A 27,410-nucleotide genomic window follows, 5' to 3' on the forward strand; every position below is an offset into this window, starting at 1 on the left:
GATATATCATGTGACACTTGTGCCTGCATTTGTTGAATGGCTTGTTTGTAGTGTTGGGTTTTGTTGGCTTTTAGAATGGAAATGAATTCATAATGGTATGCTTTGGGATCAATTTCATCTATTTACTAGCTCCATTTATTATTTTCCTGTCCAATGTGTATTTGTTCATATCTTAAAATATTTGCTCATTTATGAAATAGATGCAAACGATGTGGGATGTCTCTTCAGCAACATTTGTATAATTGTGAAAATAAATTATTAATGCTAGGATCTTAAAGAATTAAGTGAGGGACTCAATTAAATTGTAAAATTCAATCATATTATTTGATTTATTTTAAATATTTCCATTTTCCTGAATATCAAAATTAAAAATAAGTATTCTTAGAATTAGTTTCTTAAAAAACCTTGTTGATTTTAGAAACTTTAAAAAAATTCCCATTGACTATATATTTGCATGGTGTTATTATCTCACAGAGGAAAGAAAACTGCTAAAATTAATTTTAAACTCCAAAGCCATCTGGAGCTTGTGTGGCAAGTCTAAGCAGGTGTGTTTGTACCAAAATAAATGTGCACATCAGGTATAGTTTCAATTATCTAAATGCCAGAAGGGACACATTCAAGTTTCAGGTTCTTAGTATCATATAAAAATTGTTCAGGAATATGGTATATCTTTAGAAATTGAGCAGACATCTCCCATGCATGAACTAAATACTAATACCTATGAATGTGACAAAATGATGATTCAATATATCAAGATGTCTTTAAATGTATGTTATTCAAGTGAGTTCTTTATCAATTACTCTTTTTATTGATAATTGCCATAAATTTTGACTCTACCCAATAAGATAGAGTTTTTAATACAGAATAGGTCTCTTTAGCATTAGATAATAGATCCTAAAAGTGAGAGTTAGTAATTAAATTCAGTATAAGGTAGGAATGTAGGTCACTAGTGCATAAATGAAACAGATGCCAGCCAAGGGACATTGTTTAAGAATCACAGACTCATTGCTGCAAAGTACCTTCAGAGATGACATGCTACAAGCTTACCTTATAGTAGGACAACAGTTAATCCAAATCCATCCAAGATGAGATTGTCGTGATTTTGAATGTGTATTTTCCTAAAGTACAAATCTCACACAAATCCCCACCCCCTACTCAGTAAGCTCCAATGGCTTCCTTTTACTTAAAGGATCAAATATAACATTCTCTGTTTGGCTTGTAAAGCCCTTCAGAGTCTTTCCTGCATTTCCTGTCTTTTTATATTTGATTCCACTTGTGTGCTCCATGATCTAGGGACATTTTCCTTCTATTTCTCAAATAATAAACTTCATCTCCCAATACTAGAAATTCCTACATTTGCAGAATTTTTTTTCTTCTATTCCTGAATGCTTTTGCTCCTTCACCTTTGCCTTATGACTTCCCCGGTTTCCTTCAAGACAGCTCAAATCCCACCTTCTGCTGAAGGCCTCCCACCCCTCTCCCCACAACTGCCTTCACTTTGCGATTATCTTCCATTTATACTCTATCATATATATATATATACACACACACACACACACACAAATGTTTGCATGATATTCTTGAGGTCAGGGATCATGTTTTTGCCTTTATTTTTATTCCAACTGCTTATTTCTTTCATATTTGTTATTTAATTGTTCATTCATAATCCCATGGACCACACTGTTCATAGGATTTTCTTGGTAAGGATACTGGAGTGGTCTTCTCCACTGGTTTAAGGCAAACAGTGGTTAAGTGACTTGTCCAAGGTCACATAGCTAGTAGGTATCTAGGGCTGGATTTGAACTCAGATATTCCTGACTTCAGGCCCAGGACTCTATTCACATAGCCATCTACCTGGCTCTTCCTTACATATACTAGACACTTAATAAATGCTTATTGACTAAGCGATTCAAAAATCTTAACAGAGGGGAATTAGACAAGGTCCTCTGGAAGTCCATAGGACAGTTTTTAAAAATTCTCTATTATGAAATTTATTCTTCTATCCATTATTTTGTACCATAATTTTTTTTTAAATCTTGATTTAGTGGAGTTATAAATAGCTCTGTTTATATCAAATAATCTACCTCTATATGAACTGGTCATATAAGCAGAAAAATCAAATGTTTTAAAGTAATTTAGATAGATTTTAGATTCTCCTCCCAACCCCCACCTAATTTATCTGGAAAAAAATATTTTCTTTTAATTTCTAACAATGTCTTAACTGAGTTTTCATCATCATTATTTAGATTTATACAAACATTAAAGCATTAAAGAAAAACCCATACACATTATATTTAAATGTATGAGCCATTCCAAAGGCTATACAGTTTTAAGCTTATAATTTCAGTAGTATAAATGCTGCAAATTTACAAGAATTATCTGAACATTTAAAATATTTTTGAATTATCTAGTTTCATGAATTTTAAAAAGAAATTTTAATTTAATTTAATTTTCTGGGTAACCCTTTCTCAGTCCAGCCTATCAGTATAGGAGGTTCCCTTGCTTTGCCACATCAATTGCCTGATCTACCTCTGTTAGACTTTTTCTCTTGGGATCACATCAAAACTGTACTATTTGTATAACATAACATTTTTGACAAGCTTAAGTCTGATATTACAAATGCAATCCTTTCAGTCACTGAACAGCAACTGAAAAAAGTTTTTATAAAGTTCAAAAACTAACCAGAGTGATATGAGAGTGGTTATGCTGAATTTTAACAAGTAACATAATCTTTTTTAAAATTTCAAATAATTAATCTTTAAAATGTTGGAACTTGGGTTTTGATAAATTTCTATCACTTGTACATCTGGGGTTATTAAAGCTTAAAACTGTACTAAGATTTTTTGGGACACTTTATATGTCCATATACACATGCACATACCTTTGCAATTAAGACCTTATTATAATAGGTAAACCTAAGAGAGAGATTTTGTACATTTCCTAGGAGAAATCCAAATGGATTCTAAAAAATTGGGATAGAAATATTTTAACATATTTTTAAACTAAATTCTCACAGTTTTATCAAAATTTATAGAATCCAATTTCCTTGAGTACATAGTCTTTATTACAATTCTGTCTATATACTCAGCACCAAGCAGACTGCCTTGCATATAATACATACTTAGTAAATCTCTCTTGAATTGATAGTTAAAGAGAATGACCTTCAAAATATGCCTGTAATTTTGTGACAAAAACATTTTCCTATTTTCAGTTAGCCTTATAAATTTATTGACTCTGAGTTTTGATAAAGACATGCTATTTAATCTGCAATAGTTTTATTTCAGTTGGACCTTACCAGCTATGATATCACTAACTTACTGCAAATGAATCAATTTGTTCAATTTCCAATTTTGAAAATAAATCCTTAGAGGATATTCTTCCCCGCCCCTACTTATTTGATATATTTGTCCAAAGATAGTTAGGTTGTTTTAAATATTCTTATAATCTAAGGTGATACAAACACATATACATACATACTCACATTTTCATCCATTATCTTAATAAAACCAATTTAATTTGATATACCTTTAAATTTTATAGTTGTTTGTCCTTTGTTCTCAAAGAAGACCGGGACATCAGGGTGATGTCATGACTTGCAGTGAATTGGATTTAAGCAAGGGAGGGCTGTGAGAGATCACCAACCTCACTCTCTCCTCCAGAGCTATCTTGGTGTAGTAGCAAGATATACATCAGGAAGACTGGGGATGGCCCTGGATGCTTAAGGAAATTGGGGTCAAGTGACTTGCCCAGGGTCACACAGCTTAGTGTCTAAACTCAGGTCCTTTTGACTCCAGTGTCAGCACCCTATCCACTGTACTACCTAGCTGCCCCAAATTCTGTAGTAGTAGTAGTAGTAGTAGTAGTAGTAGTAGTAGTAGTAGTAAAAGAGGTGGTAATAGTGCTGGTGATAGTAGTAGTAGCAGCAACAGTAATAGTAGCAGTAGTGGCAGAAGTAGTGATGGTGGTAGGAGTGGTAGCAGCAGTAGCAACTGTAGCAGTAGCAAAGGCAGTAGTAACTTGAATTTATATAGTACTGTATGGTTTACAACGAGTTTAAGAAAAATATTATCTCAGTTTATCCTCACAAAAAAACATAGGAGGTTATTATTATACCCACTTTATAGATAAAGAAATGGGGGGGAGGGGAGGTGTTAATTATGTTACCTAGTTCACACATAGCAAATAATTTTTAAGGCCAAATTTGAACTCAAGTCTTTCTGAATTAAATTACAGGACACCATCCAATATACCGCCTAGCCACCAACTTTAAGTAAGTCAGGTATCTGTAGTTGAATAATTCTAGAAATACCCTCATTGTGCATTTTAGAAACCTCCCCATTCCTTCTGTAGTGGCTCATATAATCACAGTTTCAGAATTGAAAAGTACTTAAAGGCTATCTGGTCTGACTAGTACCTGGAAAATAAACCAAACAAGCAAACAAACAAACTCCTACAACATACCTAATAAATAGTTACCCAGCCTTTTACTGAAGATTTCCAGCTACTTATTCAAGCCATTCTACCTTAGAAAAGCTCTCATTAGGGATTTTTTTTCCCGGAAGTATCACTTTATTCTGCCTCTCCATAATCTTTTCTCGCTGTTCTTAGTTCTGCCTTATGGGGCAAGTTGAACCATTTGGATCCATTTTCCACATGACAGCCCTTTAAATATTTGAATATAGTTATCATATCCCAAATAAGCTTTATTTATTTTATTTTCCAGGCTATAAATCTCCAATTCCTACAAGTAATCCTTGTACTCCTCTGCATGTTCTCCAGTCTTTCCCAATTTGGCATGACCAAAACTAAACACAATACTCCAGATATGATCTGAATAAGGCAGAGTACAGGAGGATTATCACATGGTTAATCCTGGAGGCTCTGACTCTTTTAGTCTGAGATTGGATTTGCTTTCTTAGTTTGCCATATTACAGTGTTGATTCACATTAAGGTTCTATGGTCCACTTAGACCTCCAGATCTTTTTCATCCACAGTCAGGATGGTTGTACAATAGCTATGCCTATGGTTTGTTCTAAGAACCTTAAGGAAAATAAAAACATTTAAGAATTACTTTATGATTTCCAGACATCTAATTTTATACTCATAATAGCCTTTTCGAATTAAAAAAAAAATGAACTTATTTCATCAGTATAAGAAGTTTTCAGTGAAGAATCTTCCTCTATCACTTCAGACTAGTAACTATTCTGCAATTTGGAGTATGGGAGAATTACCTCAGCACCTGAAAGGTTAAGGAAGTAATCTAGGCTCTTCTTAAACTATGGGTCATGACCTCATATAACCAAATGTCGGTGTTGCAAAAACAATTTGGCAACAGTAAAAGATTATGTATACCTATTTTATATACCTATATACCTAGAGTCATGTAAAAATTCCTTGGGTGAACAAGAGTCAAAAGGTTGAGAAACCCTTACCTAGGGTCATACAGCAAGCCTGTGTCAGAGACAAACATTAATACAGGTCTTCCTGACTGGAGGTTAACTCTAGCTGCTACTCAACATCGACTCTTTTGTTAACCTAGATTTTACAAATGAGGAAACTGCAACTCAGAGATATTATATTACTTGCCCCAATTATGCTGTTAGTAGATATTCAAAGTAGACCTTGGGTAAAATCTCTCCTAATTCCAAGTCTGATATTATTTCTACTATATCACAGTGGCCCCCCTCTTCCAAATTTCATCTTTCTTGCATATAAATATGTTTATTGTATATGCAAGTATATAATTATTTATATATGTATCCATATATGCAGCTATATATACATGTATGCTGTGTTGATGATGCTTAATCCAATTCAATATATTCTAGAACTTTTCTCAAAACTACTTATCTTTTTAGACTATAATAAATCCTTGATTAATTGGCATGCCTTGGAAATGGGTAGGAGGGGGGTTACCAACTTTGCTGAATTTTGTGTTTTCAACTATTTATAAAATAAGTCAAATTCTATTTTTAATTTTTTTTTAATTTTATTTATTTATTTTTTAGTGAGGCATTTGGGGTTAAGTGACTTACCCAGGGTCACACAGCTAGTGTTAAGTGTCTGAGGCCAGATTTAAACTCAGGTACTCCTGACTCCAGGGCTGGTGCTCCATCCACTGCACCACCTAGCTGCCCCAAGTCAAATTCTATTAGTGAAAAATCTCTCTAAATTACATTGATCTACTTTTCTGCCTTAGAAAGTATAGCAAAGTGAATACTCCTATAACTTTCTTAGAGGAATACAATTTTTTTACTGCTTCAGGGTCCTCATTCTAAACATGGATTTTCCTCACATAGATTATAGATCTAGGAGGTTTGAGAGTTGTTCACTGCACAGTAACTCAAGAATAGGCCATGGTAATATTTTGTTTTTGCATGGATTCCATATTGTCAGCTTTCCCTCTAATCATTTGGTTCTTTTTCCTAAAAGGGAAAGATAGCAAGTAAAGAAAAAATACATCTTTTGAAATTTGACTCTATTTAGGAAAAAATGAGGGGCAACTTGGTGACACAATGGATAGAGTTCCAGGCCTGGAGTCAGGAAGACTCCTTCATGAGTTCAACTCTTGCCTTAGTGACTTACTAGCTGTGTGACTCTGGGCAAGCCACTTAACCCTGTTTGCCTCAGTTACCTCATCTATAAAAATGAGCTGGAGGGGGCAGCTAGATGGCGCAGTAGTTAAAGCACCGGCCCTGGATTCAGGAGTACCTGAGTTCAAATTCGGCCTCAGACACTTGACTCTTACTAGCTGTGTGACCCTGGGCAAGTCACTTAACCCCCATTGCCCTGCAAAACAAACAAACAAACAAAAAAATGAGCTGGAGAAGGAAATGGCAAACTTCTCCATAATCTTTGCCAAGAAAACCGCAAATGGGATCTCAAAGAGTTGGACACAACAAATCAACTAAACAGCAAAAACAAAATCTGCTTCAGCAGATGGAGTTCTCACACTCACAACATCACAGATCCTTATCATAAAGAATATCAATTCAAATAATTATCTGAAATCATAATTCAAATTATTATTTGAAATAATCACCTTTTTAAAACTGCTTATTTATAATACTTGTACAATTAAAAATACTTGTCCTGAAATGAGTTAAATTAAATGACATTTTCCAAGTGATTAGATGTTTTAAGGCCAGTTTTATACTTACTGAGTTACATATGCCAAACTAAATATTTTCAGGAATATAATGCTTCAATGTAGTTCTAAGAAACTCAGAGAGTAGCAAGAAACAAGGTTAGAGAGACAACTTAATTGAAGCAACAGTACTATCTATTTTCTCTTATGTGTGTTTGTGTGTATGTATTCACACACGCACACACACACACACACACACATATATATATATGTATGTATTTGAAAACCAAGATAGTGGAAGTTCCATTCATTAATTCATTCAATAAACCTTTTTTAAAATGCCTGCTAGGTTCTAGTGCAATGGGTTAGACACTGGGCATATAAAAATAATACAATCTATACTCTTAAGTGTCTTAAATTTTATTTCCATGGAACCAAAGAATGGCCAAAAAGCTAATATCAATGGCTTGTGTCTGTCAGAAATTTTAGTGGTTCAGGCCTATTTATAAGAACTTGAGCTCATTGGAGACATGGCATTCATGTAGGGGAAAGAAAACTAGATTGAAAGTAAATAGCCCAGGGGCAGCTAAGTGGTGCATTTGATAAAGCACCAGTCCTGGATTCAGGAGTACCTGAGTTCAAATCCGGCCTCAGACATTTGACTCTTACTAGCTGTGTGACCCCGGGCAAGTCACTTAACCCCCATTGCCCTGCAAAACAAACAAACAAACAAACAAATAAATAACCTAGGAAAGCTAGGTGTCACAATGGATAAAGTACCAGCCCTGGATTCAGGAGGACCTGAGTTCAAATCTGACCTCAGACACTTGATACTTACTAGCTGTGTGACCCTGGGCAAGTTGCTTAACCCTCATTGCCACCCCCCTCAAAAAAAAAAGAAAAACAATAGACCAAGGTTAAAATCATAGCCCCAACGTGTTTACTATCTGTTTGCACCAAGAGCAGGTTACTGAACATCTGTAAACAGTTTCCTCATGTGGGATGAAAATAGATACAAGAATTACACTTTCATCCCACAAGGCTTTGTGAAGAATATACTTTGTAAGTCATAAAATACTATATAAATGTGAATTGTCCTCTATATGATGACTATTTGATCTGGTCACTTTCTCTCAGCTCTTGGAGAAACCAAAGTATTTTTGGAAGGCCAAGCTGGGTCTTGTGCTAGCTCTCAAATGCATCCTAGAATATAAAGGACCATTGGAACCTGTTGTAACTTCCCTGGGATAGTTCCAAAAGTCACTTGTTCTCCTCAATGTTGATGGTGATTATTTAAGGACAAATTGTTTTCTTTTTGTGGGGGTGGGGGGATTCATGGTTGAACTCTTTTGTGTATACATACATACATAGACAGACAGACAGACACATATACACACATGTATACTTTTTTTTTTTTTTTAGTGAGGCAATTGGGGTTAAATGACTTGCCCAGGGTCACACAGCTAGTAAGTGTTAAGTGTCTGAGGCCAGATTTGAACTCAGGTACTCCTGACTCCAGGGCCAGTGCTCTATCCACTGCGCCACCTAGCTGCCCCTATACTTTTTTTAGGATGTAATAAAAGGATGATGATTCATTTGGGTGTGCTGACATTGATATTCTAGTCCAGTGAAATTAAAGTGAAATCAATGAAATTTATTTAGAAATTTATATATTAAAGATAATGTAAACTTCTGACTAAGAAAAATAAGCAGGAATTAAAACCAAAATTGCTATAACCTTGCATTAATGAGGAATGATGACATTCTTCAATGACAATTTGATACAATCCTGCCTCTTCATCTCCCCCAGTAAACTCTGATTTTATTACTTAAAACAATTTTGACCTCCAATAGAAAGAATAACAATAGCAGGGTGACTTTCTCACTGAGTAAATATGATAGGAACATTTGGAGGGAAGCAAATATGCCAGATACCCAGGTGGGTTTTCTTTCCCCTCAAAGAACAAAGTAACTAATTTTACCACCGGGAGGTATTAAACCAGTCATAATAGCTATAACTGCAAAGATTCTGGTCCTGAAGGTCTAGGGATAATTAAAATAAACACAACGACTCAAGTTCTCCTTAATGTGTCATTTATTTACCAGTGTCCTATTGGGAATGAAAGACATTCAAAATTATTCTTAGTTGGAGATGACATTAAAATTATGTGATACTAGCTGAATTTTTAATGTTAGGGGAAAATAGGTTGAACTAATCTTTAGCCTAAGCAAATGAATTTATATAATATATAGTAATGTTTAACTCTTTTTGTATGTATTATATCTAGATGTGGTTGTAGAAGTAGAGACAGAGGCATATTATACATGCTGTCCCCCACATACACACGGTGGAATAAAGTAAGAAAATACAAATGTGGTTAGCAGTAATTTAAGCATTGAATGTTATAAAAGTATCAGTGAAGTGTAGTCACTTAAAATTGTCTTTTTTACCCTAAAATAGTATTGGGGCAGCTAGATGATTCAGTGAACAGAGTGCCTGGAGTCACCTGATTTCAAATTCACATACTTACTAGCTGTGTGAGCCCCAGTGAGTCATTTAACCTCCATTTGCCTCAGTTTCCACATCTGAAAATTAGGGATAATAATAGCACCTATGTCCTAGGGTTGTTGTGAGGATGAAATGAGATAAAATACGTAAAAGCACTTGGCACAGTGCCTGGCATATAGTAAGCAGTATATAAATATCATTATTAATATTGCTATAGTGATTTATGGGATTAATAATATGCATTTACACCACTGTATTTCAACCTGTTTCACTTAGTTTCCTCATCTGTAAAATGAGCTGGAGAAGGAAATGGCAAATTACTCCATTATCTTTGCCAAGAAAGCCCTGAATAGGGTCATGAAGAGTCGGACATGACTGAAATGACTGAAAAATGACAACAAAATTTATTTGGAGTTTTTATTAGCAGCATTATTATTAACAATAATTACATTTTCATATATTACTTCAAACATGTGTCATGTGGAGCAAAGGTGTCTGACTGGCATGCTGCATGTAGCCTACAATTCTTCCAAGTGTGGCATGAACAAAAAAAATGTAATTGAGAATTGTTTAATAAAATAAATGAAAATAAAATGAAACCTAGATAATAATACATTTAAAAATAAGTCAATTTGTGGCCTGCAGAGATCCTTATGTACGGTTTAGTGGCCCCCATTTCAATATGAGTTTGTTGCTGTTGTGGAGTTTCAGTATGAGTTTATTGCTGGTTTGGAAAATATAGAGAAAGAAGCCCCACTGTTCATTATTGATATATTTCTTTGGGGGAGGGGAGGAAAAGGGGTCTAGAACTGATGGGTGTCCCAGAAAATTTCTTGTTTTGAAGTCCCTCTTAGATTCCAACCTTTAGAACTCTAGCATGAATTTGAGAACATTTCTTAGCTTAAAGCTTCCATGCACAAAAAATATAAGTCTTGGATTCTGTGTCTATTTGTTTATGGGAAGGTTTCTTGAGTGTTCTGTATTAATAGGCATGAATTATATACAATGATAAAACAAGGAGAGGAAAAAAATAGGATCCTGCCCATTTCTATTGTACTCTAGAGGGGCAAGACTATGAAAAGCAACAAAGTGGGGAAAATTATAAACCTAACAGGGAGGAGGGAGAGAGACTAGGAGGAACATTATATTTTTGCTTCCCCTGAGCAAATATGTAATTTCCATGATTTCTTTTTAATGACCGCAGTCTGTGACTAGTAGGTACTGATTTATGAAAAGCTGTAAAAGATCAGGTGGAACTCTGCAGGACATCGTTTACAGCTGCACGGATTGAAACCCATCTAATTTGTCCAGTAAAAGTGTGAGCTCATGGCGCACATCATCCAGCCCATAAATTTCCCAGTCAGACCACTGTCTGGGGGATGGGTCCAAAAAAATGCCGATCCATGCAGATGCTCAAAAAGCCCAGCATTCCCTTGGTGCATGTGAAGAGACATCACAGGCTCTTCACAGTGAGAGACAAATTCCTATTCATTGATAAACTATCCAGATGTCCTCTCTGAGGAGGAACGGAACCAATTTTTGCTTGCAATCCTCAGAGAAACCCTATGAGGAGAAAAATGATACTTTACAGTGCTGGTTATTCTGGGGTCACTTACATTAAAATTAGGTCATTTTTTTGTCTTGGTGATGCTTTGATCCAAGTTATAAACATAAAAACTCTGTTGGGCCACTCTAATGCCTAATCTCTGCATCCTGTTCTTTTTCAACTTGTTTATACTAATTTCCTCTAAGCTGTTGTTGAGACAGCCTTCCCCCTTTTCTTTGACTAAAGTTTACTTTGAAAGAATGAACTATCTTGAATTGGGAAATTACTCACATCTTACTATAAGGCACACTTCATAAATATTCTGAATAAATGCCTTGAGGCTTGATACTTCATACCCACAGAACTATAAATAAAACGTGCTGCTATTCTTGGGACAAACAGCAGGATCTAGGTAGGTGTCGCTATGCAGCTACTGTTTATCCCTAACATGTTGTATTCTGGGATATACTGACCGTTGTGTCTCTAGATGATTTTTAAAACTGTCATGTTTCCTAGTTTTCACATCATTTCCTTTTCTTAAATATCCTACAATTGATTCAATACACCTTACCTTGTCTTCTGGCATGCTAATATAATAATCATTATTACTCTAACTTTCCCCAGACATTTTCATTTGGAATTGCTAGAGGTTTTTCTTCCCTCTATATCCATGCATTTTAGATATCCATTCATTTAGTTCCTGAGTTTGTAAATGACATTCAGTTTTTTTAGACGAAGATTGAAATTCTTCAAATTATATTCATTAAGGGCAGAATATATGTGTTTATCTATCTCTTTGCATGTGTACATATATTTATATTTGTATGTGCATATATATATATACATATACATAGTCTTGTTCTAAAAAAAATTTAAACCCAGAAAACTGTGAAGTATCAGATATTTTCTGAGGAAGGATATCAAAGCCACATAATAGAACAATTGCTGAATTTGGGGTCAGAGACCATGCATCCAAATCATAGTTATATCCCTTGAAACCTTTGTAAATTTGGTCAAGTTATCTCCACTTAAGGATTCAGTGTCATTATTAATAAAGTGAAAGGGATAGACTAGATACTCTCTGTGAAAATATTTTGAATGACTAGGCTAATTTGGGGGTACTAATCTATGGAGGACTAATCTGGGGACTTTTGACTAACTGGCTATCTGACTACTATTAATTTAATGTGGGCCATTTATAAAGTTCCACCACACTACTCCACTCCCAAAATTGATAAGCAAAAGATTAAGAAGCCTCTTAACTAAATAATCAAAGCAGAGTTTATTTATGAGATACTATTTAAAATTAAGAATACAGGGAAATAAAATGTACAACCTGACTGCATTCCCATTCCAGTGCTTCTGCCAGCTGAGCTTGGAACCTTTTTAATACAATAAGGGCCTTAACTTCCTCTTGCCTTAGGGTATGTTCCACTTTTCTTTAACTTTCACTCTTTTTCTCCTTCACTTCAGCTTCCCTGCTTTACTTTCACTTCTAACTCCACCTGCCTTAATCTTCGCTTTCTCCAACCTGTACCCTGTGCTGACCACTTCTGTGATCTCCGCTGCCTCCTGTTCTGTCTGTCTGTCTGCCCCGTCCTCTTGTCCTTCGGCCTCTCTTCTCTGCTCCTAGTCCTTTAGCCTTCTCCTGTGTCCTTGTAGCACCCCCCCCCGCCCCGTTTAAGCTTGTCTGCTGGTCCCCTAATCTTGTCACTCAGCCAGCCTCCAGTCCTCTTGTCAGCCCCCTTCTCTGTCTAACTCCCAGGTCTATATCTATATCTATATCTATCTATCTATCTATCTATCTATCTATCTATCTATCTATCTATCTATCTATCTATCTATATTTATCTTTCTTTCCTCCACTCAAATCTCAGGGCTTTTTGCGCCCCCACACACATCAAGCTAATCTGCCAGCCAGAGCTGCAGCTTGGGGGGGGGGGGGGAAGCTCGAGCTTCACGTGCCTCAGCACAGGCTACACCAGAGCCTGGCCTGGACAAGCCCAAGATCTCTCAGATAGCTCTACTCAGGGTAAAGGGAGCTAGTGCTCCCTACCCCAGCTGTCTGACCTGGCGTCTTGTATAGCCCACAGGGCTTTTTGGCTCAGCTGAAGCAGAGGGGGAGGGCCACCAGCGCCTCTCACACAGAAGAGACCCTGAGAGCCTAAGGTTTTCTAATCTCAGCCTAAAGGTAGGATCCCCAAATCAAAATAAATTTCCACACCTCTAAGGTCACTTCTAGCTCTAAATCTATGATTTTATCAAAAGAAGTTTACTCTAGGAAAAAAAAAAGGATTTGTGTTTGTATATTGAAGTTCTCTAAAGTCTAAGTACTTTATACACAGTTCTTTAAAACTTGGCCTTTTGTGGTGATGAGTAATTTAAAAATTCATAATATAACTTGTAAGATTAGTTAGTATGAACTGACAAATTCAGAGGGAAAAAACAAACTCTTTTGTAATGTTGTTGGGTTGTGTCTGACTCTTTGTGACTGTGCACCATACTGTCCATAAAGTTTTCTTGGCAAAGATACTTGAGTTGTTTGTCATTTCCTTTTCCAATCAATTAAGGCAAACAAAGGTTAAGTAACTTGCCCAGGATCACATACTTAGTAAGTTTCTGAGGCCAACTTTGAACTCAGGTCTTTTTGACTCTATCCATTGAGCAACCTAGCTGCCTTGGCCACAAAACTAATAAGTATCTGAAGCCAAATTTGAACTAAGGAACATGAGTCTTCTAACTCCAGGACAGGCAACTTTATCCACTGCACCACCTAGCTGCCCCACTCCGAAACCCTAAATATAAATAAAATAAAATAGCTTCATACAGTTAGTCAGAGTCAAAGGCAGCATTTGAAATAAGATCTTTCTGACTTTCCCTGATCCAACACTCTATCCACTGTGCAACCTTGTGATATATTCATTTACTTAGACATTATATACCTGTAGCACAAAACTAATATATTGTGCAGTTTATGAAATATGCCCCCAATAGAACTTTTATTTTAAAATGAAATAAACAATGTTTTCAATTTTTTATGCTTAAAGAACAACTTTTTTTGCACTCACTAAAATAGTAGCAGTGATGTTTTTTAGTTAGAGCAATGGGAATCAATATGGTTCATTGTTTTTGAAAATCTTAGTTTAACACTTTGTGATTGCATCAAAATGCAATTTTCTGAAAGTGAACAAAGTGAGGTCACTACCTCTTAACACTCTGTATTATAGATACTTTGCTTCATATATGAGATATCAGGCCATTCAAAATAATGATCGTGTGATGACATTAGTGTCAACCCATATATCAAATATGAGTAAGGCTTAATTCTCTCCTTTTTATTTAAAAAAAAATTTATCTGGCATTTGTAATTCTTTTTTTTTTTTTTTTTTTGGTGAGGCAATTGGGGTTAAGTGACTTGCCCAGAGTCACACAGCTAGTAAGTGTCAAGTGTCTGAGGCCGGATTTGAACTCAGGTCCTCCTGACTCCAGGGCCAGCGTTTTATCCACTGTGCCACCTAGCTGCCCTGTAATTCTTTTTTCATTTAAATTCACATAGGCACCAATCATTGTCATATCTCTTAATCTGGAGCTCTTGTTTTCCTATTACGAACTCTGGGGAGTGAGTGGAGCCTAGTTCTTCCTCTTGAGAGGCGGATAGCGCAAGGTGTATAGGACAATATTCCATTTGCTTAAGGAAGCAATCAGCAGATTAGAATTATAGACCAGAGTGAATGATGACTTGATTAGAATGAAGCTCTTTAATTTTAATGTCAGCTATCATCTGAAATATAGATTTAAGAATACAGTAGTAATCATGCTAGAACCTAGCAATTTCTCTTTCTGGAGTATTTCTTTATTCTGTATCTCAGTCAATTAATAAACATTCATTAAGTACCTACTGTATTACAGGTACTGTTCTAAGTGCTTTAACACACCCATACCTAACAAGGCAACCACAATTATTCAGGGGACATTTAAGTTTTCCTCTAGATGCCTTCCAGAAGTTCCTCAAGTTCTTCCTCTGTACCAATTTTGGAGGCTCTTGGTGATTGCATTTTTGTACATGGTGATTGCACATATCCCAGACTCTTCTTTTTTTTTTTTTTATCACTGTCAGGTGTTTTTAGCCAATTTTTTTTTTTTTTGCTTGGGCTATTTTCCTGTCTTTCTTGGATTTGGGGACTGAGAAGATGGAGCTGTAAGAATGCTGTTATCTTTTACAGGAGTATCTAAGTTTAGCAGGAAACCTATTTATTCATTCAAATGCTCCAGAATTGACTTCAATGGTCCAAATTTGTGATTTTCTAAAAACCTCAGGAGAGTATGGCCCAAGTCTATCTTTACCTGTATGTATTGTATGACTGGCAACTTTAAAGATCATATTAAAGATGAGGCTTAAGGCCCATCTTAATCTATATGCTGAGATTCAACATCTTCTGCTTTCTTCAGTTTCATCTTTGGGAGCTCTTAGAGAGACAATAGCCTGAACCAACTCAGCAGCCACAGTTAACCACAATGATGGAGACCATGCTTAAAGGGAATAAGACCAATGACTCACAATCCACATTAACAATCTGTGAGATATGTTTAGGACATGAAGCTTCAATATTATACTTTTTTCATCAAAAGAAAACTATTAAAAGTCACCTTCAGGACAATGAAATTTGTCAGCCTTTGTGGTATTCCACTTTTGTTTTTCTGCCTTTTTCAGTATCATGATATTCATCCTGGTTAAAGATAATCTTTTTTTTTTTTTTTTGGACTAATTTCCCCCTTCATAGGTTTCCTCATTATTGTCATATCACTGACCTGTCATTTAAAGCCATTAATATCATCATATCTTAAACTATTTTTCAGCCTTATCACACATTATTCCCCTTTTACAAGTTATTTGGGGGGGGGGGCAATCTGATCCCTTTGTTGTTTCTTCTATATGAAGAAATGTTATCTCTTATGTCCCCTTATCAATCACTCTCCCACTTACCACAATGGGTCTTCCAAACCTTTTCATCCCTTCTCAAGCCTTTTATCCTCACCTCTCTGCTCTCAGGTGAGATCCTTGACTCATCTTTTAAAGGAGCTTCCCACAAGCTTCTACTTCTCCCCTTTTCCTCATCTCATATCACTCAGATGACTGCTGCCATTACCTCCCCCTTTACCCCTGTCTCACATGAAGAGGTGGTATTACTCCTCACCCAGCCTAATCCTTCCACTTGTACAAACAATCTCATTAAAACCCATCTCCTCCAACAGATTTCTCCCTCTGTCATCCCCCACTCCACCACTTACTCTCTCTATCTACAGGTTGTTCCCTACTGCCTATAAACAAGCCCATGTCTCTCCCATCTTTGAAAACCCTCACTTGATCCTTTAATCTCTGATAAGTATCATTCTTTGTCTCTTCTGCTCTTTATGCCTAAAGTCCTTCAAAAAGCCATACACAATAGGTGCCTCCATTTTCAGTCATCTCATTCTCTCCTTTGCTCTCTACAATCTGGCTTCTGACCTCATTCAATTGAAACTGCATTTTCAGAGGTTTACCAGTTAGCTAACTTCATTAACAAATCGAATGATCTTTTCCTCAATTTTCATCCTTCTGGACTTCTCGGCTACCTTTGACATTGCTGATCACCATCTCTTCCTGTGTACTCCCTTTTGTATATGTGTCCGATACTAAGATTTTTATTACATAGCTCTTTTCTGGTCTCCTCCTATCTGTCCGATTGCCCCATAACAGTCTCCTTTGCAAAATTTTCATCCAGGTTATGCCATCTAACTATAGGTATCCCCCTTAAATTCCAGGCGAAGTAGTTTCTATTTTTATTATCTAGACCAATGATTTGAAACTCAAATAGAAATGGTTTCCTACTGGCTAATATGGGATCCCTACTGATCCATATTGATGCGGAAAATTACAAGTAACCATTATCTATCTATCTATCTATCTATCTATCTATCTATCTATCTATCTATCTATCTATCTATCTATCTATCTATCTATCTATCTATCTACATACATATAGCATTTATTATTATTATTATTATTGTTATTATTATTAGTTGTTAAACATTTCTTGATTACATTTGAATCTGTTTTCATCTACCACTGGGAAGCTTTACCACCTGGAGCTTGACACCTCTATTCTAGACAAGAGGGAACTAATGGAGATTTTTGAACAGGAAAATGATTTGTTCAGACTCAGTTGTTAGGAAGATTATTTTGGTAACAGTGTGAAGGATAGCTCCTAGAAAGAAGAGACTGGAGATAGGGAGTCTAGGTAGGAGGTTACCACAGCAATCTAAGGGGTTGTGCCAGTATGAATGAAGAGAAGGAAACATAGATGAGAGATGTTACAGAAGCAGAGCAACAGGACTTTGATAATTGATTGGTTGTGTGTATGTGCATGCTTATATATATATATATATATATATATATATGTTCATGGGTCAGTGTTGTGTGAAATTTGGAGTTTTGTGTGATATAGAAGATTATTCTTTTTATTAAATGGGTTATCTAATTAATTAGAATATCCCATTACTTAGACCCTGCATGGTTTATTTTTTCTCTCTTAGCCCCAAATCACTTGACAAAATAAAGAAGACTGAAACTCAACTGTTACTTTGGCTACATAAGATAGCGGTTAATCTGGGCTTTGTTCTTATCAAATAGGAACCTTAATAGTGACTTGGGCTATTAATTAGCACAGTATTCTGTGAGAAGAGGAAAGTGAACAGAGAAGCACTACAGCTAGACAGGAACAAAGGTGACATATAAGTAGAGCTTTGCTGAAGCCCTATTCCCATTCAGAGAAGAGAATACTACCAGGAAGAAGTGGAGAGTAATAATATCAGGTTAAGTGATAGTCTTTCTTATGGTAATATTTACATGCAAGCAAGACGGTCAAGCAGTATGGGAATGGAGAGAAAATATAAATGTGCTGTTTTCATCATTGGACCTAGAACTGAAGGATTTGGATGTGGATTCTCTTGTCGTTGACATATCCAGGTTAACAAGGCCCCCAAAATGTGATGGCATACTTACAGGGCTCATGGTCAAATCAACACATATATGAGTTCCCCTTGCCATATTGAGATGATACTGACTGAAAAGGAACAAATTGTCCCTAAATCAGAAGAGGAGTTTGCAGAAAAGAAAAAGATATCCCAAAAGAAACTGAAGAAACAAAAGCTTATGGCACGGGAGTAAATATGACTTTAGTATGCAAATAAAAATGAAATTAAACCATTAAAAAAGAATAGGCATAATTGGTACAGACTATCACTAATTTCCCATCAAATTTCACTAAGATACAATTTTCTTTCTTTTTTCTTTTCTTTTTCTTTCTTCTTTTTTTTTTGGGGGGTGGTGGTGGCAGGACAATGAGGGTTAAATGACTTGCCCAGGGTCACACAGCTAGTAAGTGTCAAGTGTCTGAGGTTGAATTTGAATTCAGCTCCTCCTGAATCCACGGCAGGTGCTTTATCCACTGTGCCTCCTAGCTGCCCCTAAGATACAATTTTCAAGACACATGCATAATTGATTATACTGCATCTTTTTTTTTTTCATTTGTTTTGTTTTGGTTTTGATGTAGGCCTATGATTTCATACACGTGAATAAACTCCCCTCATTCAGGTCAGTAGCTCAACTATAATGTATATTGTTTCAGAGTTGTATAGGACACTGGTAGGTTAAGAGTCACTTGGTTACACAGCTAGCATGTGTCAGAAGCAGGACTTGAACTCTGGTCTTCTAGACTCCAGGCTGGCATCCTATGCCACAGTGCCTCACTTACTCACAGGATAGTATAAATCAATGATTAGTTGAACAGGGGCAGTTCTTCAGTGTCAGAATGGCTCAGTTCAGCAGAGTCTCATGAATTGATTAGTCTCTTTCCCATTTCTATGTTGGGAAAGTAATATACAAAAACATCACTGCCTATGATACCTAGTGTTCTCCAGTTAGATTTTCACAGCATATGGGAGTGGGGAGACATATTACCAAGAAGTAATTAATGAAATTTCATTGCTTGATAAATGAGAACTTTTATAAAGTGAATTTTGACTTGATTTCTCATCAGGAACATCTGAGAGGATTACGTTGTCATGCTCTTTTGCACACAATATACAGCAGACTCATATACTTGGCTTCTCCTTATAGGCAGACAATGAGGGCGCTCTCTCTCTCTCTTTCTCTCTCTCTCTCTTTCTCTCTCTTTCTGATTCTTTTGGTTTGACTTATTTCCAGACTTAGGGACAGCCAGGGAGTTGACCTTATGACAACTTTTCCAAACTTTTGTGGATCCATAATTCATCAATCGGGATGTCTCTCCAACTGTTCAGATCCCAACTCACAAATAGATATTTATTTATCTTATCCTATGTAATTACTATCCATGTCTTCCCACAAACACAGGAGATCTCATCATTTCACAGGTACCAGTAGTACATCACTAATTTGGCCCTCTGTCATCTCTTACTCTTTGCCTACAGGAACAACCCACCTTATTATTATTATTTGTATTTCTTGGACAGCTTCCTTTATGCCATTTCTTATGTATAAATAGAAACATCCCATCAACTACTTTTGCCCATCATGCCTTTTGAGAAACCTTCACAGGGGGCAACTAGGTGGCTCAGTGGATAAACCACAGGCCCTGGAGTCAGGAGGACCTGAGTTCAAATCTGGCCTCAGACACTTGACACTTACTAGCTGTGTGACCCTGGGCAAGTTACTTAAACCCCATTGCCCGGCAAAAAAATTAAAGAAGAAGAGAAGAAGGAGAAGAAGAAAGAGGAAAAGAAGAAGAAAAGAAGAAGCAGAGAAACTTTCACAGCCCATTGTGAAAATTCCCTTTAAAAAAACAGATAAAACTATGTGGTTGGGGATAACACATGAGCAATCAATGGAATGTTCGACTTAGGGCCAAGAAGTTTGAAACTTGCTAGCTATGTTACTTTGGGCAAGTTATTTAGTCTCTTTGGGTCTCAGTTTCCTCATTAGTAAAAAGAAGTTGTACTTGATGGAATCCAAAGTCCTTTTAAACTATAGATCTTTGATTTTATGAAGACCCTGGGAAAATCACTTAACCTTTCTCCACCTCAGTTTTCTTATTTGCAAAATGAGGATAATAATTAGCACCCACCTCAGAGGGTTATTGTAAGGATCAAAAGAGATAATATATGTAACATCTTTATCAAACATTAAAATGCTTTAAAGATAGTATGATTGTTTCTGTTGTTATAGCATTTTGAGATCATTTCCTTCTATGAAGCCAAATATTTTTTTAATCAACAAAAAATAGTTATAGTGGGATCTTATAATTGTATCACAGCCAGGATATGGCCTGACTATAGAAAATCAACAATAAAAGCCTGATTGTTTGTTGCCTTTTTCATGTTTTCATAAAGTTGCCATTTGTCAATTTATGTATAGACCAGTCTCACAAGGATTATTCTATAGAGATGAGAAAGCAATCAAATAAGTTACTAGTTGTTGTTGGGTTTTTTATTGTTAAAAGCAAAAAGATTTTGTTTTTATGTAAAACCCATATATTTTTCATTCTTTTTAAATGTTTGCTACATATCTTGAAAGTATCTCTAGATGCCTTTGTTTTTTAAATGTTTGCTACATATCTTGAAAGTATCTCTAGATGCCTTTAATTCACATACTCCAGGATACCAGTTTTCCACTTAACACTATTTACATTTAAATTTTGATTCCTTTTGTGGTACGATTCCTTAATGGGATTTGTGACATTATTTGTAGCAACACCAACCAGGCTATGCTGACTTTACATTCTCCTTTAAGTGCAGTCTGGAATGTTCAAACAACCCTTCAGAAAGCAAAGTGAATAATATCTGCAAGTGAACATTTAGTGGGCAGAATATGAAATGGGAAGAGGACGTATCTCCTAAGCAACCAGACCAGTATTTGGGCCTTCTTGTCTACTCACATAAATATATTCTAAATTAGCATCATCTTTGCTAATGGTTAAACAAATTAAATTATAATGTAAGCATATATATCCTGCTTTGGCAAAGCTTCAATGATTTAAAATGCAGGCGTGAGCTGAGTAGTCAGACTACTTAGACAAGATGATTACACAGTATTCCTCAAAGCTGCCAGCTTCAACAGATGAGGCCTAAGTGGCAGATAAATTCCACAAATGAGCAGGGAACCCACATGGAGCCTAGAAGCCCTGCTGATGCTAATGTCAATTTTTAGACACAACGTGAGCCTTTGCTGACTCTTTATTCCTAGACTTTATGAGTTTCTTTTCTTCCAGGCCATCAAACCTTCTCTTGGACCAAAGCAGTGTTGACATCACTACCTTCCGCACAACGGGTGACTGGCTCAATGGTATTCGGACAGGGCAGTGCAAAGACATCTTTACAGGCGTGGAATACAGTTCATGTGATACCATAGCCAAGATTTCTACCGAGTAAGAAACTGTTTTTATTTTTAAAAGTCAATGTTTTCTAATAAGACCATAGTGAACATTTTATTATTAGAAAGCAGCACAGTCTAGAGTCAGGAAAAACTGAATTTAAATCCAGTCTCAGACATGTACTAACTGTGTCACCCTAGCTAGGACATTTGACCTCTCTCTGCCTCAGTTGACTCATCCGTAAAATGGAAATAATAGCCATACTTTTTTGAGGTTATTGTGAGGATAAAATGAGATAATATTTAGAAAGGTCATTTACAGTGTTATATATCTGCTATTATTATTATTGGTGGTGGTGGTGGTAGTGGTACTAGTAGTAGTAGTAGTAGTAGTAGTAGTAGTATGAATTATGGCTTTGACATCTCTTACCCAGCCATTGAGTTGAGTCTTGTTTCTCTATCTATTACTATATATGCTTGGATCATTTCACTTTTTAACAGCTAGTTCCAAAGATTCTTTCTTCCATCTTTGTACTCCACAAAATAAACAAAAACACACACTTATCTTACAACCATACCACTAAGACAAGTCTTAAGTATACTATTTTGAATATCATTCTTGTGATTATTTCAATTATTCTTACAAAAGCTCCCTTCTATATTTATGGATAATTGAAAATTGCTCATATAATATGCCCAAATCTATTTTCATTTTACTCACTAGTCTTTTGTAACATGACAGGGTATTTTTTTTGTGTGTGTTTGTTTTTGTTTTTGCTTGTTTTTTGTTTTGTTTTGTTTTTTACTTTGGGGTGTTTTCCCCAAGATGTCTCAGACTAAGAAGGAAAAAAAAAGTTTTTAAGGCCATTTCCATTCTAAATGTTAACAACCAATTATTAACACTTTCTATATGATAACTATAAAGAAATAAATGTTTATTAAAAAGCTAGATGTTGTATATGCAAATAGATATATTTTATAAGATATGTTTGATAAATATGATACGGTACCTACCCTCAAATGTCATGCAATCTAGAAAGGGGACCCAGGCCTGACACATAAAACATTAAATCATCCATGATGACCTATAGTCAGAAAGGTGTAGCAATTCTAGCTTTGCCATTTACTGGCAAGGTAACTTTGGACATATTCTTCCCTGAGCCTTAGTTTACATCTGCAAAATAGAAACATTAATAATGCCTACTAAACAGGAATACTGAGAGGGTCAAATGAGATGATCTGTGTGGAAGTATATTTTTAAAATATAAATTGTAATTATTATAGACCTTAAGTATCAGGAGATATAGCATGGTAAATTTCATGATTAGCATTGCTTTAATCAGTTTGCTTCAAAGCCAAGACTGATAAGAATAGTTTGCTAATATAATGGCTATTTACAACTTCACTGGTTAACCATTCCAGAGGCTCATACTTACCTATCTCCTGATAGAGAGATAATGGATTCAGAGTAGAGAAATAAAGCTGCAAGTTATCGATTTAATAAGCAACATTTGGAGAAATTGCAACTGCAAAACTTCACCTAAACCATGCCCAATTGAAAGCCATAAGAGTATCATCTTGGAAATAAAGTGTTATGAATATATTAAATAAATTACTTATTTTAAGGAGCCAAGACACATGGTAGTTTATCCATTACCCCCAATCCTTACCCATTCTGTTACTCCAACAAAACACTGGAAAAGAAACATTCTGAGTGTGATTTGCTTAACATAGAATGTACCCCTCTTATTATAATCTAAACCATAACTATTCAAAATTCAAGTAAATAAAAAGAGAAAAGCCTACATTTTTTACTTTTTTGTTGTTTTTGCAGGGCAATGAGGGTTAAGTGATTTGTCCAGGGTCACACAGCTAGTAAGTGTCAAGTGTCTGAGGCCAGATTTGAACTCAGGTCCTCCTGAATCCAGGGCTGGTGCTTTACCACTGTGTCACCTAGCTGCCCCCTCCATTTTTTATTCTTCATGTAATATTCTCCTATTTTTCCTCAAAAACTTGCCTATAATTACAATACATTTTATTTAATCCTATGTGCCTCAAATTCCTTTTATATTTATGTCATGAAGTAAGATTGATACTGTGACTAACTGAGATTGTCCTTAGGGATGCATTCAAGATTTTTTGATTTGGGGCTTTGGCTTTTGAGACTTTTCATGAAAGGTTTTAAGGTAGTTGCTATTATTAGTTGCCATTTTACAGATGATTTCCCCAGTTACTTAGCTAATAAATTTAGAAGACAGAATTTGAATTCAGGTTTGTCTGAATCCAAATCCAACATTTTGACCATTACAACCACCTACTCTGTTGATTTGTGTGTGTGTGTGGAGGCAGGATGATCATATCTGTGTATGTTAATACACACTCAAATAATTCACTAGATTTGTTGTCTTTCTTACAGTGACATGAAGAAGGTTGGTGTCACCGTTGTTGGGCCACAGAAGAAGATCATCAGTAGTATTAAAGCGCTAGAAACACATACCAAGAATGGTCCTGTTCCTGTGTAGAAGCTTGACAAAAGTGGTTGCTGCCAAAGGTGCGGTGACATCTGGAGTTAGCATATTTCAGCATTGAGAATATTGTTGCAAGTTCCATACCCACAAAGACACTCAAATATGAGTAAAAAATGCCTTAAAATCGGAGTGATAAACTTTTTTTTAATCATTTGGTGGATGGTTGGATGGATGTTTTTTTCCCCTTATAGTAAATGAGTGAGAATACATTCAGGAAAATTCATTTATGTCCTTCAAAACAAAATTGTGAACAAGGAGCCATTGAACATAAACTGAGTACCATAAAAAACATACAAGTGAAAATCATAGTGGACACATGGGCAGTGTTTGATAACAACAGCCCAGATTGAAGAAGAAAGACTTACAGTATTTTTATACACACAAGAGATCTGTTACAGGTATTTTGTTTCCTTAAAAACAAGCAAAATAGAGGACTTTATACCTCAACCAGACCGTATTGACTATCCTGCCATTTTAATACTCTCATCTGTTTAAAAAAATACAGAAATAAAGTTCGTAGTGGTTTTAAGTAATAGTTTACAAATGTTTTCTTGGCCTTATGTTAGATTCCCGAAGTATGTCCATGGGGAAAAAAATTGTCTTAATTTTTGAAAAAAATATATTTATTTCCTTTTGGGTTTTTGTTGTGTTATATTTATGCTTTGATGTTTAAATTTGGAAATTGTTACTGCCAAGTGCCAAATGCTTCCATAAAAAGTCAATATTAGGAAACATAATTAACTAGGCAAATAATACCATGAGTTAGTTTCTAAATTTATAGAACATTCACTCCTCTTCTTTATGAATACACACATACATACATATATGTATGTATGTGTGTGTATACGTATGTATAACCTTATCTAAGAAGAAAAAAACGACAACCCTATTTTCCAATTCAGGCATTAAAATAAGCCCTGAAGAGTTCAATCATTTTGTCTCTTAATTTATTATAATGAGATGTGTTAAATACACTGACCTGTGACTCCCTTAATTGGCAAAGCTACTATTTCTGACTCTGTGTTCTCTGGGTAGACATTGGCAATGTTGGAATGAATTGGAATTCAATTCCAAATTGCTTACATCAGGTCTATTTGCCAGTTATAACACAGTGTCTTTATATCTATAAATAGACCATTTCACAATGATAATGACTTATAACCTTTCTTCCCAAATCATAAACCTTTACCATAAGCCAAATTAAGGTAACAAACCAATGGGCTAAAGTGCTGGTCAAAAATGTTCTAACTTTGGAAAGGTCATTTAGTCTCACTGCTTCAGTTTATGTTTGTTAGCAGTAAATGACAGTAATTAAGCAAATATACTTCACTTCGATTTGATGATAATGAATTCATCAGTGTTGATATCACTGTGAAATAGTATTACAGGAAAGAGTCTTCCACTATATAGCCCTGTGGTTATGTTGAAAAGCTGTAAGCAAGGTCCACATTTAGTAAGCAAACTCGAATGAAGCTTTTTAAAAAGGTTTTTAGTAGACCAACATCTAAGTCTCTGTCAAACATCTATCCAATGGCTCAAAATCCATAGACAATTAAGTATAGCCATTCTCTGTTGGAGTTAAGATTTTCAACAAAAGGTAACTATGAACATGCTCAAAAGTAATTGAGAACATGTACCTGGTGGAAAACTAATAATATGTCCTGAAAGATGATTTATCACTATTTGTGTTTTTTTAAACTTCTTCAAACTTGAAACATTAAACATATGAAGGATAAAGGAATAACTTATTCCATAATAAATAAAATGTATACAAACACCCCTGGCCCCCTCAACAACAACAATGAAGATGACGACGTTTTCCTTTGGTACAATGTCAGGCAGAATAGAAATTTACTGATGTCATACAAAAAACAGTCCTAGATCGAAATTAACAAATGATGATTTATGTTACCTTTGGTGTGAGCTGGGTCAATTTACCAGTACTTCAGCTTTGCGATTAATACTCAAATTCTGTCAATGTTGCTTGCAATTAACTAAATTTATTTAAATGCTTTATTGGATGGAAGACAGCATTGTTCCTCACCACCTCTTGAAAATATTAAGTTAAAATCATTACCTGAAATCTTCTTCAAGGTTATTAGGAAGAGGAACAATTTATTGCCTTCTTAGGTATTTTGAAAGAGGAAGAGAGCAGTTTCTATGGTCAGATTACTGCTTGAGTTCTAAATCTGTACCCAACCTCATATTTCCTATGTCACATTTAATTTCTTAAAAGTTGTCATGGGCATATTAAAAAAAAGTGATTAATTTTATGGAATCTCAGAAAATTGGGGTATGATTGTTTAATTTCATTTATGTGGGCTTTGGTTTCCAATTGCAAGTAGGAATTGTTTACACAAAATCCTTCTCTTCCTTTCTACATTTTATTTGTAAGTGACCTCTTATGAAATTACTCTACACAATTCTTCCCTGTACATATGTAAACATACCAGTGTACGATTCTTAACTGTGGAGTAGAGGTACTAGAATGCTTGTGGCCATCTCCTTGTACACAACTGCATTGATTTCCAACACACACAAAACAAGAAACCCATTCACAAAGTTATGTACCATATTATCTGTTTTTTATATCTTAAATATAATTTACATATATTATTTATTTCTGTTAACATACCTAGTTGTGCTGTACTTAGCATTCAATAAGCAATGTATAAATGTGTTTTGATTGGCAATATGTATTTACTTTAACTTGTATTTTCAAAGCATTACTCAATTAGTTTTATGTTGTGCAATTGTAGATGGCCTCTTACTAATGTAAAATGATTTGTAGTGGAAACATTTATATTTTTATAATAAACATAATGAAAGTATTTTTTAAAGATTGTAATATAGAAGTGATTCCTTTCATGATCTAACTTAAGTTTTCTCTCTCTCTCTATATATATATGTATATCTTGCTATATAGTACATATCTAGCTATATCTATATATATTATCTATGTGTGCATATATATGTATGTTTATATGTGTGTATGTGTTAGAAGAAGAAGATTCCTAGTCATTAGTGTGTATAGGTCTTGCCTGCAGTAGAGATGGGTTTGCAAATACATGCATGTGTACACATACATGTATACACAAATGTATATGCATATTTGTGCACACAATACATTGTGTATATATACACCATATATTTGCATGTGTGTAAGTGTATACACATATGCAAATACACCTATCTATGTGTGAACATATACTTACATATATGTGTGTACATATAAAATGTCAGTGTGTATTATAGACACATGTGTCTGTTACAGTCCAACCATAATTATAGAATCTTCAAGTTAACTAGCCAGGGAGCAATTGCTGCGAGATAGAATGAAACCATCTGATTTA

At 35.3% G+C, this 27,410-nt stretch overlaps 1 protein-coding gene across 1 annotated transcript in view; it reads left to right on the forward strand.

Annotated features, from left to right (window-relative positions):
• Nucleotides 1–26,900, forward strand: part of EPHA3 (EPH receptor A3) — a 420,397-nt gene extending 393,497 nt beyond the window's left edge. The window contains exons 16-17 of the mRNA XM_043996808.1: nt 21,429–21,584; nt 23,946–26,900. Coding sequence (XP_043852743.1) covers nt 21,429–21,584; nt 23,946–24,051 — 262 coding nt within the window. The 3' untranslated portion in view covers nt 24,052–26,900. The remainder of the gene's footprint in view (nt 1–21,428; nt 21,585–23,945) is intronic.
• Nucleotides 26,901–27,410: the final 510 nt, after the last annotated feature.

This window comes from Dromiciops gliroides, chromosome 3 (assembly GCF_019393635.1).
Source record: "Dromiciops gliroides isolate mDroGli1 chromosome 3, mDroGli1.pri, whole genome shotgun sequence".
NCBI classification, from domain to species: domain Eukaryota; kingdom Metazoa; phylum Chordata; class Mammalia; order Microbiotheria; family Microbiotheriidae; genus Dromiciops; species Dromiciops gliroides.